The sequence below is a fragment of the Lithobates pipiens genome, unplaced genomic scaffold, assembly GCF_037356315.1.
Source record: "Lithobates pipiens isolate NorthernLeopardFrog02 unplaced genomic scaffold, aLitPip1_a1.2 Scaffold_27, whole genome shotgun sequence".
NCBI classification, from domain to species: domain Eukaryota; kingdom Metazoa; phylum Chordata; class Amphibia; order Anura; family Ranidae; genus Lithobates; species Lithobates pipiens.
Window position 1 is genome coordinate 160703645 of NW_027507788.1, and position 15445 is coordinate 160719089.

Sequence of the window (15445 nt, forward strand, 5' to 3'; positions counted from 1 at the left end):
GTTGTAGGCCTCACCAAAGGGACACTGGCTACTGTCTACAGCTAAAAGCCCAGTCACCAAATATAGACAGCTTTATGTACATTTTTCTGTGGGTGACTCTTATAGCGAACAGTCAATGGTGAGCCCTCTGAGGTTTGACAATTACGTCCCCGTCATTTGCCTGTAATCATGCTTGATAACACATACTGCCTTCCAGCTCATAAGTAATGGTAGCCATGTCAGACATACAACCCTGTGGTTGTTTATATACAGCTTAACTGCAGGATTCTTTTATATGACACTATTATGCACACTGGGAGATTGGTGGCATGTGTTTTGAGGTAAAATTTCAGGTGATCTATAATGGTGGTTCTCAACCTTTTTGAGACCAGGTCCTAAAATTACTTCCAAAAGTGCCCATGCCTCAATAGTAAATAAAGTTTAATCTCACACAGTAAGGCCTCATACACACAGGATATTTTTTTTCCTTCCCTGGACACTGTTGCTCCTGACAGGAAAAAAGTAGCCTAAAAAATTTGTTTTGCACATGCTGTAGGCGCATCAAGCATTTGGGCGTTTATTAATTCCATTGGCCAGAATATTACTTCTGGCCACTGGATTGAATGAACACTCAAGCGCTAAACATACTTAGCGTCTAGGCGCGTTCAGCATTTTTTACCCATAAGCTCCTCTCCTGAACGCTCAAGTGATGTGTTTTTTTTTGTTTTTTTTTCAGTCTCTAAACTCTCTCCTCTTCTAATACGCCTGTAAATGTCTATGTGTGTGGCCACATACCCTAACGTAGAGGAGCATTTACAGGCTGAAAAAGGAAACCGTAGAACCGTAAAAGCTGAACTTTTAAGCATAGTGTGCATGAGGCCTAAGAGTATGAGAAAGCAAATCAGGCATTGAAATGTTGGAAGCCACTGAATGGGGCTGAAGAATGGAGAACGGTGGTGGGGGTTGTGGAATGGATTAGAGGACTCGGTGGCCCTGTAGGGGGGTGAGGTTTTTGGAGAGGGCCAGGGAGCACTGTGGGAGGTTAGGAAGCACTGTTAGACACTATTGGAGGTTGGGGGCAGGAACTATGGAAAAAAAAAATAACAATACGGTGCTTGTGTCTATAAAAACAAGATGGCATATGTGAGATCTAACACAACAAATAATATAAGAATAGATAAAGCTACGCTTAATAATAAAACAATAAAGAATGTCCAAAAAGTGCTCTTAAAGGTCCAATGCAGCAACACAAGCTGAGTGAAGACACCAGATATTCAGATGAACGAACATCAAACTGAACTACTTATGTGGAAGAAATCCAAAATAAATCCTCCACCTTGTGATGCCACCAACATTACGGTCAGGATGTGCTCTTACCAAAAGTGATGGGCACTCTATTATGGAAGGTCATGCAGGCATTTGGATATCTCAGCTGTATCCTTAGGAGATGTAATGCAGATGACATGCATCTCACAACCCCTTCCTCCTGCACTGAATTCCAATCATCCAGACACCCCAGCGATAGCCATAAAATATATAAACAAGGCACCCCAATAGTGTAAAAAACAATAGTGTAAAAAGTGTTTATTGGAAACAATGCACCAAGACAAGTTGCCAAAAATCATGCATAACCTTGAAAGAATTGCAACAAACTGTACCAAACGGTTCTGGGGCACTGTGGAGGGTTGGAGGCTCTGTGGCAGGCTGGAGGGGTATTGTGGGTGGTTGGGGGGCCTTTGGGATGAATTAAGGAGGCTGAAGGCTCTCAAGGGGTCATGGGGAGATTTTGAGCTACTGTGGAAGGTTGGAGGCCCTATGGAAGCTGGGGTGCACTGTAGAAGGTTACAATATCTGCATCTGGTGGGAGAAGGAAGGCAGCAGCCCAGCAGTTGAGAATAGGGTTGCCAGTTGCCACCTTTGTTTAAAGCCAAACCTGAACACTTTATCGCCCTGGGACACCTTTGGGTGCCCCAAGGAGAGTAGTAATGCGGTGTGCATAGCATGCTGCATCGAACAGTGTGTGTGGCCAAATTGCTCTTGCTGTCATCATCGCCCTGCCCCCCAGTGATGCTGAACCTGCCCCTAGACAGCCGCTCCCAGCTCCTGGATGGCAACAGATCTGTGTGTGACTATCTTGGTTGCTTGGGGAGCCACAGCTTGGTCTTAATATGGGTCTGTGTTTCAGTGCACCTGAAACCCGGACACATGATTCAAAACCCGGACTGTTTGGGTGAATCCCAGACAGGTGACAACCATAGTTGAGAACCACTGATTGGTACCACCATGCCTCAAGTTTATTTTACAGTGAATAAAGATCAACAAGTTGGAAAATATAATCCTTTCACTGCAAGCCTGTACATTTAAAAAAGAAAATGAAGACATACTATTCAGATTTGTGAATAAGCCCAGCATTGACTGGTTTTCTTTTTGTTTTGAACAAAACCTGTTGGCAGAAAGGGATAGGATGTCTAGTACCGAGTCCCAAATATCCAAAAATAACCAAAGCTTTTCTTCATTGCAGTTTGACCTGGTTAAAATAATTACATCACACGTGAGACTTTACCTCTGCGGTATAGAATATAATGTAAGGGTGCTATTCATAGCCAAGGCCTAAAAAGCCATACAAAACTGCTAGGAAGTAATTATAAAAACTGCGCACAGCTCGGGATAATTAGCAGCTCTAAGAAGCTTTTAAACCTAGAAAGCAATTAGACATTCTCGGCTAATACGGCTTTTCATGGATTATGCATTTGTAATATGCAGTAATAAGTTCTAATAACTATAAGGAGTATTATAACTTGGCAGAATGTGTTTCGTGTTTCTAATGCTTTACTAAGCAGTACTGAATTTCTCTGTAAAATAGGTTCATAATGAGATTGCAATATCACTTTATAAAAACGAAACTTTTCTGCAGGGATAAATAATTTAATGGTATCTCCAGTCCTCAGATCTCAAAGTGTTTTCCTTATTCTAGCAGTGATGGGTAAATGTACAAAAAGGTTTGTCTCCCATGATGCTATAGGAATGTTTTATGCTCCACATAATGTAAGGAACATTCATACAAGTACACTTTATGGCTAATTTCTTCTTTTTTTTTTTTTTTAGATGACAATAAAAAAAATCGAAAACAGGAATATGCTATTAGCGGACCTCCAGCCGTTGCAGAACTACAAGTCCCATGAGGCATAGCAAGACTCTGACAGCCACAAGCATGACACCCAGAGGCAGAGGCATGATGGGACTTGTGGTTTTGCAACAGCTGGAGGTCCGCTAATAGCACATCCCTGATCTAAAATAATCTAAAATCTCACTACAGTATGTTTTTAGTGTCACATTTTGAATTTCCCTATTATTGATGAAGCTATGTCTGGTTGGGGATTCAGTACAGGGTAGACAATATTGTTCTGGCAAACAAAATGGCTGAAACTATATGACCAAATGTTTGTAGCCCCCTCACCAGCAAAACTACTCTTTATGACTTTAACGTATGTAGACACCTCCTTCAAATGATTGAGTTCAGGTGGTTCCAATGAAGAGTACTGTTAATAGTAAAGCATACAAAGATATTTTTGAAAAATTTGTTCTTCCAACCTTATGATAACATTTTTGGGAAGGTCCTTTATTTTTCCAGAATGACTGTGCCTCTGTGTACAGAGTCAGATCAATAAAGATATAGGTTGATCAATTTGATGTGGAGGAACTCAAGTGCCATCTACAGAGCCCTGACCTCAACCCTGATAAATATCTTTGTAATGAATTGGAATGGTGATTTTGAGCCAGGTCTTCTCATCCAACACCAGTACCTGAACTCCTAAATGGGCACAAATTCCCACAGACATTCTCCAAAATCTTATGAAAAAGCCTTCCCAGAAGACTGGAGGATGTTATAGCCACATTTTAACGTCCATGGTTATGGAATGGGATGTCCAGTAGGCTTATATAGGCTTTCTGGTCAGGTGTCCATAGACGTTTAACCATACAGTATATAATCTGTGAGGATATCACCCTTTTCAAGATTTGCTCATTAGTTAGATTTTAAAATTCCATTAGCTGTATATTTTGCAATATAGCCTTTTTGAAAAAAGGGGCATAATTGTATTATATTTAGGGGAATAAATGTCATGGCTTTCTGTGACGTGAAACTTGTGGACCAGAATCTGTATAAAGATGTTTGGTCTTCTTCTGAGATACACTAACGGCATATTGATGACTTTTTCTTTTTGGTTTTGTATTGTTTAGGCTCTCGTCCCCGTTTGGAGGATTTCCCACCAAGAATAGTAGAACATCCATCTGATCACATTGTTTCTAAGGGAGAACCGGCAACGCTGAACTGCAAAGCAGAAGGTCGTCCCACTCCCATTATCGAGTGGTACAAAGATGGTGAACGGGTGGAGACGGACAAGGACGACCCTCGTTCTCACCGTATGCTGTTGCCGAGCGGTTCCCTCTTCTTCCTTCGCATTGTCCATGGACGAAGAAGTAAACCAGACGAGGGGGTTTATATCTGCGTGGCGCGAAACTACCTGGGAGAATCTGTCAGCCGGAATGCATCTTTGGAAGTAGCAAGTAAGATTTATTATTTGTCTGCCATAACTATTGCCCATCTTCACCAAAGTTGTGGTGGTAATATCTGCACATGATGGCAAATAAACCTGAAACATTTGCATGCAGGATTGATTTATCAATTTTCTTGATTCAGAGGTGGCAATGGGGGCATTACCAGTCCCAGTGTATACAGTTTTAGAGTATTAAACTTGGCTTTAATGTTTTTGGATTGGTAAATGGAGTGATGCCAGTAATACCTTTTTTGAAGCAGAAATAATTAATGCAGAGCTGAACTATAATAATACATTTACCTGCTTTGTTTGGCCACTATTATGATTGCTCTGTTTGGCCACCATTATGATTTCCACACATCTGCTACATTATATCTTGGAGGGTGATGCTACATAGCTCTGTAGATTACTGTGCCAGCCCCACCCCTTCCCCACTACCATCTGCTCACTGGACTATAAAAGAACATTGGTTATGTATGTGTTTTCTCCTTATAAGCCTGCCTCAATTGTATCCCTCCAACCCCCACTGCTTGAAATATGTTAGGATTAAAAAAAATGCCAATTTGTAGCGTCTCCAAGATCACGTCCCCATCTCAGCCTGATGTATGATTTGAAAAGATTTTTTTTAAATCATTATGGATTTTAGTACGTTATATAAGCATCATTTAAAAAAAAAGATGGCTCTGAATGTATACATCGCAGGGTACAGAAGGTGTGTTTAAGTTTTGCCCGGAGTTCCTCTTTAATAATGTAGTCCTGTCACCTTTGCCCAGACACATTTTAGGATTTCTTCTTGCTCCTTTGCCTAGTGATATTCTTGATATTTTACTCAATCAGATACCTGTATGTCACCTGACCAAATAGCATCAAGCAGATGTGCGTCTTGTTCAGCTGTGAAGGCCAGAAGCCATTTCCTGGATTAGTGGTTGTAGTCTTGAGCGGATCTTTAGTAGAACAAAATTCTGTTTTGGTGCACCTTGAGAAATCTCCTGCTTTCTGCAAAAAGCACAGCACTCTAATGAAATGGATGTGTATGTAGTACAGGTACCTGTGCCACTTTTCTCTGAAAGCAACTTAGCAGGTGTTGGCATGAGCTATTGATTTAGAATGAAGAAATATTGCTTACAGAATTGCTTTTATAGCAAAGCTTGAAGCAGCAAATGTCATTTTTAATAGTTTTGCTATGGAGCACAGAGATTGTTGATCAGAAAAAAGTTTAATTTTAGCTGAAAAAAAAAAAATTGTGAAGCCTTTTGACTACGGTGACCAGATGTCCCCGGACTGAGGACACCCCTGAACCACGTCTGTCCCCGGTTTTGTCCCCGCTTTGCAGACCTGGGCGGGCAGTTACCCGGTGGGCGGGGGACGCGTTGGCTGAGGAGTCAGTTCCAGCTCTGTGCACTTGTGCAGTAATACCCTGCCCTGACACTGACAGAGGAGCTGGAGCGGATCCCACCTGACTGTGTGCTTCTTGTAGAGTAGCCCCCAATCCTCCTCTACATTTGTCAACTAGAAGAACCGCCAGCTGCGATCCCGGGGACAGAGACATGACACCTTCTCCCAGCATCCCGACCCTCTCCTCCTATGGCTGCTCCCTCATCCCATCTCTCTGTGCAGCAGCATTACTTAGGGCCGGTTCACACAGCGGGCGATGCGAGGCGACACGACTCGCCTCGCCTCGCTCCCGCAAGTCGCCCCCGTTCTGTACAATGGAACCGTTCTGAGAGGAGCGACTTGAGTCGCTCCGACTCAGAAAAAAGGTTCCTGTACTACTTCTGGGCGACTTCGGGGGCGACTTGCATTGACTTCTATACAGAAGTCCTCTGCAAGTCGCCGCTGAGGTCGCCGCAGGTCGCGGCGAGGCAAGTCGGAGACGCCTCGCCGCGCCTGCAGTATGAACTGGCCCTTAGGGGGAAGAACAGAGCACAGTGCTTCTCCCTCCCCCTCCCTCCTGGATGATCCATTGCAAAGAATTATGGGTAATGTAATCCAGAGGGGCAGGATTTCCTTAAAAATGAATGGAGCTTTATCTTTTCATGTGACAACACTGAAGAAATGACACTTTGCTACAATGTAAAGTAGTGAGTGTGCAGCTTGTATAACAGTGTAAATTTGCTGTCCCCTCAAATAACTCAACACACAGCCATTAATGTCTCAACCGCTGCAACAAAAAAGAGCACAACCCTAAGGGAAAATGTACAAATTGAGCCAAAAGTGTCAATATATTGTGTGGCCACCATTATTTTCCAGCACTACCTTAATCCACTTGGGCATGGAGTTCATCAGAGCTTCACAGGTTGGCAGTGGAATCTTCTTCCACTCCTCCATGATGACATCACAGAGCTGGTGGATGTTGGAGTCCTTGCGATCCTCCACCTTCCGTTTGAGGATGCCCCACAGACGCTCAATAGGGTTTAGGTCTGGAGACATGCTTGGCCAGTCCATCACATTTACCCTGAGCTTCTTTAGCAAGGCAGTGGTCGTCTTGGAGGTTTGTTTGGGGTCGTTATGTTGGAATACTGCCCTGTGGCCCAATCTCCAAAGGGAGGGATCATGCTCTGCTTCAGTATGTTACAGTACATGTTGGCATTCATGGTTCCCTCACTGAACTATAGCTCCCCAGTGCCGGCAGCACTCCCACCACCATGCTTGACTGTAGGCAGGAAACACTTGTACTCCTCACCTGGTTGCCACCACACACGCTTGACACCATCTGAACCAAATGAGTTTATCTTGGTCTCATCAGACCACAGGACATGGTTTCAGTAATCCATGTCCTTAGTCTGCTTATCTTCAACAAACTGCGAGCTTTCTCGTGCATCATCTGTAGTAGAGGCTTCCTTCTGGGATGACAGCAATGCAGACCAATTTTATGCAGTGTCTAGCGTATGGTCTGAGCACTGACAAGCTGACCCCCCACCCACCCCTTCAACCTCTGCAGCAATGCTTGCAGCACTCATCTGTCTGTTTCCCAAAGACAACCTCTGGATATGATACTGGGCATGTGCACTCAACTTCTTTGGTTGACCATGGCTGAGTGGAACCTGTACTGTTAAACTGCTGTATGGTCTTGGCCACCGTGCTGCAGCTCAGTTTCAGGGTCTTGACAATCTTCTTATAGCCCAAGCCATCTTTATGTAGAGCAACAATTCTTTTCTCAGAAAGTTCTTTGCCATGAGGTGCCATGTTGAACTTCCTGCTCCCCATTCACACCTGCTCTCCATTCACACCTTGTAACACTAACAAGTCACATGACATCGGGGAGGGAAAATGGCTATTTGGGCCCAATTTGGATATTTTTACTTGGGGTGTACTCACTTTTGTTGCCAACAGTTTAGACATTTAATTATTATTATACACGATTTATATTATGCCAACAGTTTACGCAGTGCTTTACAATGTAGAGGGGGGACAGCACAATTACAGTACAGTTTAATACAGAAGGGACAGGAGGGCCCTGCTCGTAGAGTTTACATTCTAAAGGGAAGGGGTGGTGGCACAAAAGGTAATAGATTCAGGGAATGATTTGATGGGGGGTGGCTCGGGGACAGTTGTTAGGTGGGTGTGGGATAGGCTTCCCTGAAAAAATGAGTTTTCAGGGATCTCCCAAAGGCGGGCAGGTTAGGGGCTGATCGGATATACCAGAGCAGGGAGTTCCAGAGGATGGGAGAGGCTCTTCAGAAGTCCTGAAGGTGAGCATGAGAGGAAGTAACAAGGGAGCTAGAAAGCATGAGGTCCTGGGAGGAGCAGAGGGTACGATTAGGGCGATATCTGCAGATGAGGTTGGTGATGTAGATGGGGGTGATGTTGTGAATGGCCTTGTATGTTGCGGTTAGCATTTAGAATTTTTATACGGTGGGGTAGGGGAAGCCAGTGAAGGGATTGGCAGAGAGGGCCAGCAGTCACGGATCGGTTAGTGACGTATATTAGTCTAGCAGCAGCATTCATAATAGACTGAAGGGGGGATAGCCTGCGTAAGGGTAGGCCATTAAGGATGGGTTTACTTCCTCTTTGTTTCCCTGCAAAGGTAAAGCATAATGGACTACTATGCATCGCATAGTAGTCCATTATGTGTCACTTACCTGACACAGGAGCCAGCAAAGTCACCGCTGTCCCCTGTAACACGGAGCGTCCATCTTCTTCTGGGTATTGCTGCACCGACCACTCACAGCGCCGGAGCAGCGATGATGTCACTTCCGTGCATGCGCACGGGAGCCGCCACTAACGGCATATCGCCGTTGGCAGCTGCATGCCCAGTGCACCTGCCTTTTTGTAAATATCTCCTAAACCGTGTAGGGAAGGAGGAAATATAACAAGCTCAGTTTTAGAAAGATTGCGTTTTGAGAAAGTGGTATGACATCCATACCGATATGTCCTTAAAGCGGGGTTCCACCCTAAAGTTGAACTTCCACTGATCGGAACCCTCCCCCCCTCCGGTGTCACAATTGGCACCTTTCAGGGGGGAGGGGGATGCAGATACCTGTCAAAGACAGGTATTTACACCCACTTCCGGGCATAGACTCCCACGGGAGTCTATGCCTCTTCCTGTCCCTGCGCGCTGTTTGCTGGGACACACACGGGTCCCAGAGACAGCACGGACAATTCCTATTGCGCTGCACGACTCGCATATCATGAAAAGAGATAATAAAATATTTCCAAAAATGTGAGGGGTGTACTCACTTATGTGAGATACTGTATATCATACAATCATTCCATTAACACATACACCACCTATATAATTTGAAGAAAATATGCTTATAAAATGATTTACCATTTGTCAATAAAAAAAAAATGTCCCCAGATTTCATTTTGAAAATCGGGTCACCTTACTTTTGACGCTTTTGAACTCGGCAAGCCCAGGGAGTTAACTTACAGATCAGCATGTTGGAGCTTTGTTCCATATAGGCTATAGATGTGTCCAGAGACATATAGGCTGACTCTCTATGTGCTATACATTACGCATCAGAAATCTCAAGAGATATCACTTCATCCCTGTGAGGACTGTTAGATGCTGATATGGCTGAGAGAGGTCGATCGACTTTTATTGATCTTTCAGCAGAAACGGTTATTTTCTGTGGAGTCTGCTTCTCATTTCGTCATCCTAACGGTTCGGGATGACTGAGTGTGTGTTTCTCTAGTCTCTCCATTGCAGTCTATCAGTGACTCTTCAGGGACTGACTTTCCGTCCATCACCATTTATATCGCTCTTTCACTGGGATAGATTGGAGATTTATTACCACATAAATCAGTCCAGGACTAAAATGACTCAAAATGGTATCTATCTATCTTGGTCCATCATTTCTTATAAGAATCCAGTTATCTGTAGTTTAAAAATAGAGAGATACACAAACTATGTGAACAAAAGGGCATCTGGACATCTGACCATTACCCCTATATGAGCTTGTAGTACATTCCATCCCATAACCATGGCCATTAATATGGAGTTGACCACCTTCTGTGGCTTTTCCAGCATCCAATCTTCTAAGAAGTCTTTCGCAAGATTTTGGAGTGTGTCCTTGGGAATTTGTACCTAAATTGTGATATCAGGTACGGATGTTGGATTAGAAGACCTGGCTCAGTTGGTTTTTCCAACTCATCCAAATGGTGTCCATTAGGGTTGAGGTTGGGGCATTGTGCAGAACACTCGAGTTCCTCCACATCAAACTGTCCAAACCATGTCTTTATGGAGCTGACTTTGTGCACAGGGCACCGTCATGCTGGAGCAGAAAAGGACCTTCCCTAAACTATGGGAGGTTGGAAGAGAATAATTATCTGAAATGTATGCCATACTGTTGAACTCAAGCATTTAGTGCGGTGGGCTATGTAATTTTGGCTATTTGATTGAGATAGTCATTTTGTTTTCCAGACCAGTATTGTCTGCACTTGCCAAAACCCCCAACCAACATGGCTTCAGTAGGGGTAGAGGAGAAATTCAAAATGTGACTGTAAAGTACATAATGCAATGGCATTTCAATGTATTTTTAACAAGGTAACTTTTTTGTGTAGATTGCACAGTCATGTTTTATTGTTTTCTCTATTTCCCTTGATGAAGCTGCATTGCATTGTCCCTTACCCTGTGTACAGTTTATGATTCAGTGATCTTAAACAAAAAGATTTTTCAAGACTACTTAGAAACAGGCCGACATTGTACTGACCAAGAGTCTGCACCATGACTGAGATACAGAGCCACCTCCAAGTATGTATGTGACGGGCTCTCTTTATTTGTCATTTCCTTCCTATTTTGGTTTCCTACTGAATCATCTGGTTGAAGATGGAGCAGATTCTGAACAGGGCATCATGGCGTCATGCAATCAATCAGCACACAAGGGGTCAGAGGTCACTGCAGTCTTCTGCTGACTGTCCCTGGGCTGTGGGTGACCTCTCCACAGCTTGGTGACATCTATTGATTGGCCTTTTTATTGTTCTTCTCTTACAGTAGTAAGCAAAACCTGTCTGCCTGTTTATTTTTATGGCCTACAAGCATCATAGAAGTGTTATCACGGGTGCTTGTTGGCGGGTGCCTGTTACGTTTTCTGCTTACCGCTTATGTCTGAAGGACAGATTTGTAGCTAAATCTCTTTGGATAACCACTCTGACTGCATACCTCACAAAATACTCCCAATATCGTTAACACCCACCATTCTGCTACATTACCCAACCATTACAAGTGGGTGAGAAAATTGGTAACATATACTGTACAGCATATGGCCAGTATAGATGTTCTGAGCTCTGTCTGTATAATTGTGCCATTAGGGAGAGCAATGCATTGAAGACCTCTGGGAGAAATGTCACCTCTGTTGTGTGTAAAGGTTTGCCCAGACCAGTAGAGTCAACCCAGCTTTGGCGACAGGAAGATCCATTGTCGTGTGCGTTATCACCTGTCTGTGTGTGAGTAATGGATGCCCTTACTGAGGATTCTGGGTTTTCATTGATATGTGTTCATGTTTATAATCTCTGCCTGTTTATCTACTCTGACCCCCGAGGACCTGTAACCTCCTGTGTCTCCTCTCTGTAAGGTGAACCCTTTGTCTTCACTAATGTGTCACCAAGGTAAAGATCTACAAAGCAAACAGAATAGAGGGTCCTGGGATCCCAGACTGTCACATGGAGATTAATGAAGGATGGATAGGTGACCAGGCCAGGGGACAGCAGGCTGGTGGCTCCATCACTACCAACTGAGTGGACACAGAATTTCAATTACCGTATTTATGTACCTTGAACAAAATAGCTAAATTCATAATGTATGTACATGTCTAGCTAGTACAGTATTAGGGTTCACAGACTTTTTTTTCTGTGGGATTGCAAGTGTGTAGGGTCAAAAAACTACAGAGAAACATGTATTGGGATTTCAATTCTTTTTCAAACAGTTCAAATACAAGGAAGGAATAAGCTTACAAGCATTGGTAAGGCTGTTCTCAAACAAACAGGCCTCCCCCGTAGGGTACCTGGAAGCAACTCAAAGTATAAAAATAATGGGCACCAAACCAAAAGATGAAAGAGTCCAGTTATTCATAATTCAATGAAACAAAAACAGCCAAAGTGTTTCGGGGGCAACAAAACTCCTCCTTTACCAGTCCGAAAAAATTTACATAAAGCATAATGAGGGAGAAACAATAATAATAAAAAAAAATTTAAATAAAAAATTGACAAAGGCTTATGTATGAGCATAGCATGGATATTAAAAAAATAGATATAAGAAGGGTAGTTTAAAAAAGTGTTATACTCGTATACATATATGTGCACATAAGCATTTATAGTTGTTTTGGTTTATTATTATAGGTTTGTTTTGTTGCCTCTCAGTGCATTAGCTGCTCTTTGATTGAATTATAAGTAAAAGCATCTTGGACTCTTTCATCTTTTGCTTGGCACCCTTTGCTTTGATTATACATGGCTTGGAGCTTATAGGTTGAGATCCAAGAGCTTTTTATAGGACATAGGGATTTTATCGCTCCACCTGAGTTTCCATCTCCACCCACCTTACCAAATCAATGTCTAAAGAAGGCAATTCACAAAGGGATTATGGGCTGATATGTTCCGCATTTAAAATTTAAGCTTGAGTACTGAAGGTCCAGCCGAAGCGGTTTTTACTAAGCACAGGCAAATCTATCGCACTTCAGCCCGAAACAAGACATATTTATGGTTTCCAGTGGCAGAACTGCTGTTTAATATTTTCATGTGGGCTGCTACCCTATAGATTAGCTGATCTTATGTCTGTGGATGCTCTGCTTTAAAATCGCGGGCAGTAAATAGGACGACTGCTGCTCCAATAACCACCCCATCATTGCACCATTATAATTGACAGCACAGACGGCATGGTTCCTATTTACTTTATTTTCCTGATTCAAACCTACTCATCTATGACAGAGTGGTCACACACAGCTCCAATTATTTTTAATAATCCTGCACATGTATAACTGTTAGAAGAACCTAATGTTGGGCTTTGGATACCCAACAATTTGGAGCAGCTGAGAGATCTTACCACATACAAGATGAAGATTTGAGTTACAGTTAGCGCTAAAAAGAAATAGTAAGTCTTTTGGAAGCGTATTTACACATTTCCTTTTCCTATAAGCCCGAAATCTATCACTAATAATGCTCACCTTCTACCAGCATACACAGCATCCCAGGGTCAGATGAGATTTAGAATCCTCCCATGTCCATCGCTGAATCCTCCCATCGCTGAATCCTCTCATGTCCAGCGCAGAGCCCCTCCCATGTCCATCGCAGAACCCCTCCCATGTCCATCGCAGAACCCTCCCATGTCCATCGCAGAACCCGCCCATGTCCATCGCTGAACCCTCCCATGTCCATCGCTGAACCCTCCCATGTCCATCGCTGAACCCTCCCATGCGCAGAACCCTCCCATGTCCAGCGCAGAACCCTCCCATGTCCATCGCAGAACCCTCCCATGTCCATCGCAGAACCCTCCCATGTCCATCGCAGAACCCTCCCATGTCCATCGCTGAACCCTCCCATGTCCATCGCTGAACCCTCCCATGTCCATCGCTGAACCCTCCCATGTCCATCGCAGAACCCTCCCATGTCCATCGCAGAACCCTCCCATGTCCATCGCAGAACCCTCCCATGTCCATCGCTGAACCCTCCCATGTCCATCGCAGAAGCCTCCCATGTCCATCGCAGAAGCCTCCCATGTCCATCGCAGAAGCCTCCCATGTCCATCGCAGAAGCCTCCCATGTCCATCGCAGAAGCCTCCCATGTCCATCGCAGAAGCCTCCCATGTCCGTCGCAGAAGCCTCCCATGTCCGTCGCTGAACCCTCCCATGTCCGTCGCTGAACCCTCCCATGTCCATCGCACAACCCTCCCATGTCCAGCGCACAACCCTCCCATGTCCAGCGCACAACCCTCCCATGTCCAGCGCACAACCCTCCCATGTCCAGCGCACAACCCTCCCATGTCCAGCGCACAGTCCTCCCATGTCTATCACAAAACCCTCCCCCGTACGACGCAGAAGCCTCCTCTGCCCAAAGCAGTATCATCCAATGTCCGGTGGTGATTCACTCTCTTCCAGTGCAGTTACGGCACAATAAAGCCTCACCATCTCTTCCCCCCATTTAATTGTGTTTACCCATTATGTTCACACTCCAGTGAGCCATTCCTCCACACACAAAACTATTATCCGCAGTATTTGACTCTGTGAATTGCCTGATAATATCAGTAAATATATCTATAGACAGGTTTGTGTATAAACAAGCTGTAACGAGCGGAGATATAAAGACCAAATTGCTCCATTTCAGTTGAAGATGTAATGATTCTGGAAATGGGGATGTTTGTGCTTTACACTCAAATAAAACTCGTCCATACAACGCTGTGCTTTTTTATACTTCAGAATAAATGAAATGGGATTTGTTGGATAAAAACAAAGTACTTTTTGTGGATGTTTTTCTACAAAAGTTCACAGAACAAGTTTCAGTGAAATAGATTGCAGATAAAGTTGTCATCCTGGGTAAATAATTGTTTTGCTTTTATGTAGAACAAAATGTGCCTTTTTTATCTCTAGCTTCATAGTTTTTTGCCTGATGTGTTCGGCAATGAGGGAACATGGTACAGATTAAAGCCAAATACTAGCCAATTTTTTTCATTTTGTTATCGTAAGAGCAAAGAGCAGGAAAAGGCTTATGCCCCGTACACACGGTCTGACTTTCCGATGGAAAATGTGTGATTGGATCATGTTGTCGGAAAATCCGATCGTGTGTGGGCTCCATCGGACTTTTTCCGTCGGAATTTGCGACGCACAAAGTTTGAGAGCAGGATCTAAAATTTTCCGACAACAGCATCCGATCGTTAAAATTCTGATCGTGTGCAGACAATTCCGACGGACAAAGTCCCACGCATGCTCAGAATAAATTACGAGACGAAAGGTTTTGGCTACTACCCTCTTTATAGTCCCGTCTTACGCGTTCTACATCACCACGTTCAGAACAACAACTTTGTGCGACCATGTGTATGCTAGACAAGTTTGGGCCAAAATCCATCGGAAAAAATCTGACGGATTTTGTCGTCGGAATGTCCAGCCGTGTGTACAGGGCATTAGATTCTCTGTCAACCCCTTCTGGAGAGGGGGTTCCTTGTACCTCATCAATTTGTGGATAGATCCTGGGTCCATTGGACTCTTCAAGGTGTAGTGGTGAGCATCTGGTTGGTGTTTGGTAGAGCTGGCCTGATAAGAATTAGATTTATTTTTGTATACATTTGTAGAGGTTGTTATCCTTCAAGGAGATCAACTCTCAGGAAATGAACAATGTGTAGAGAACTGGTCATGGTCTGAGGCTTTTGCTTCTCTGATGACGTATCCTAGGTTTAGGGTCAGGAGCACCTAAAAGATGGTCTTCTAGCCAGGTGATTTGTGCAAGTTGTACATTAAAAACATCAGTATGCTTCATAATGAAA

At 43.8% G+C, this 15445-nt stretch overlaps 1 protein-coding gene across 3 annotated transcripts in view; it reads left to right on the forward strand.

Moving 5' to 3' along the window:
* Positions 1-15445, forward strand: part of ROBO3 (roundabout guidance receptor 3) — a 428948-nt gene that overhangs the window by 275801 nt on the left and 137702 nt on the right. For all 3 annotated transcript variants that reach the window (XM_077457778.1, XM_077457779.1, XM_077457780.1), the window contains one exon: positions 4219-4545. In XM_077457778.1, coding sequence (XP_077313904.1) covers positions 4219-4545 — 327 coding nt within the window. The remainder of the gene's footprint in view (positions 1-4218; positions 4546-15445) is intronic.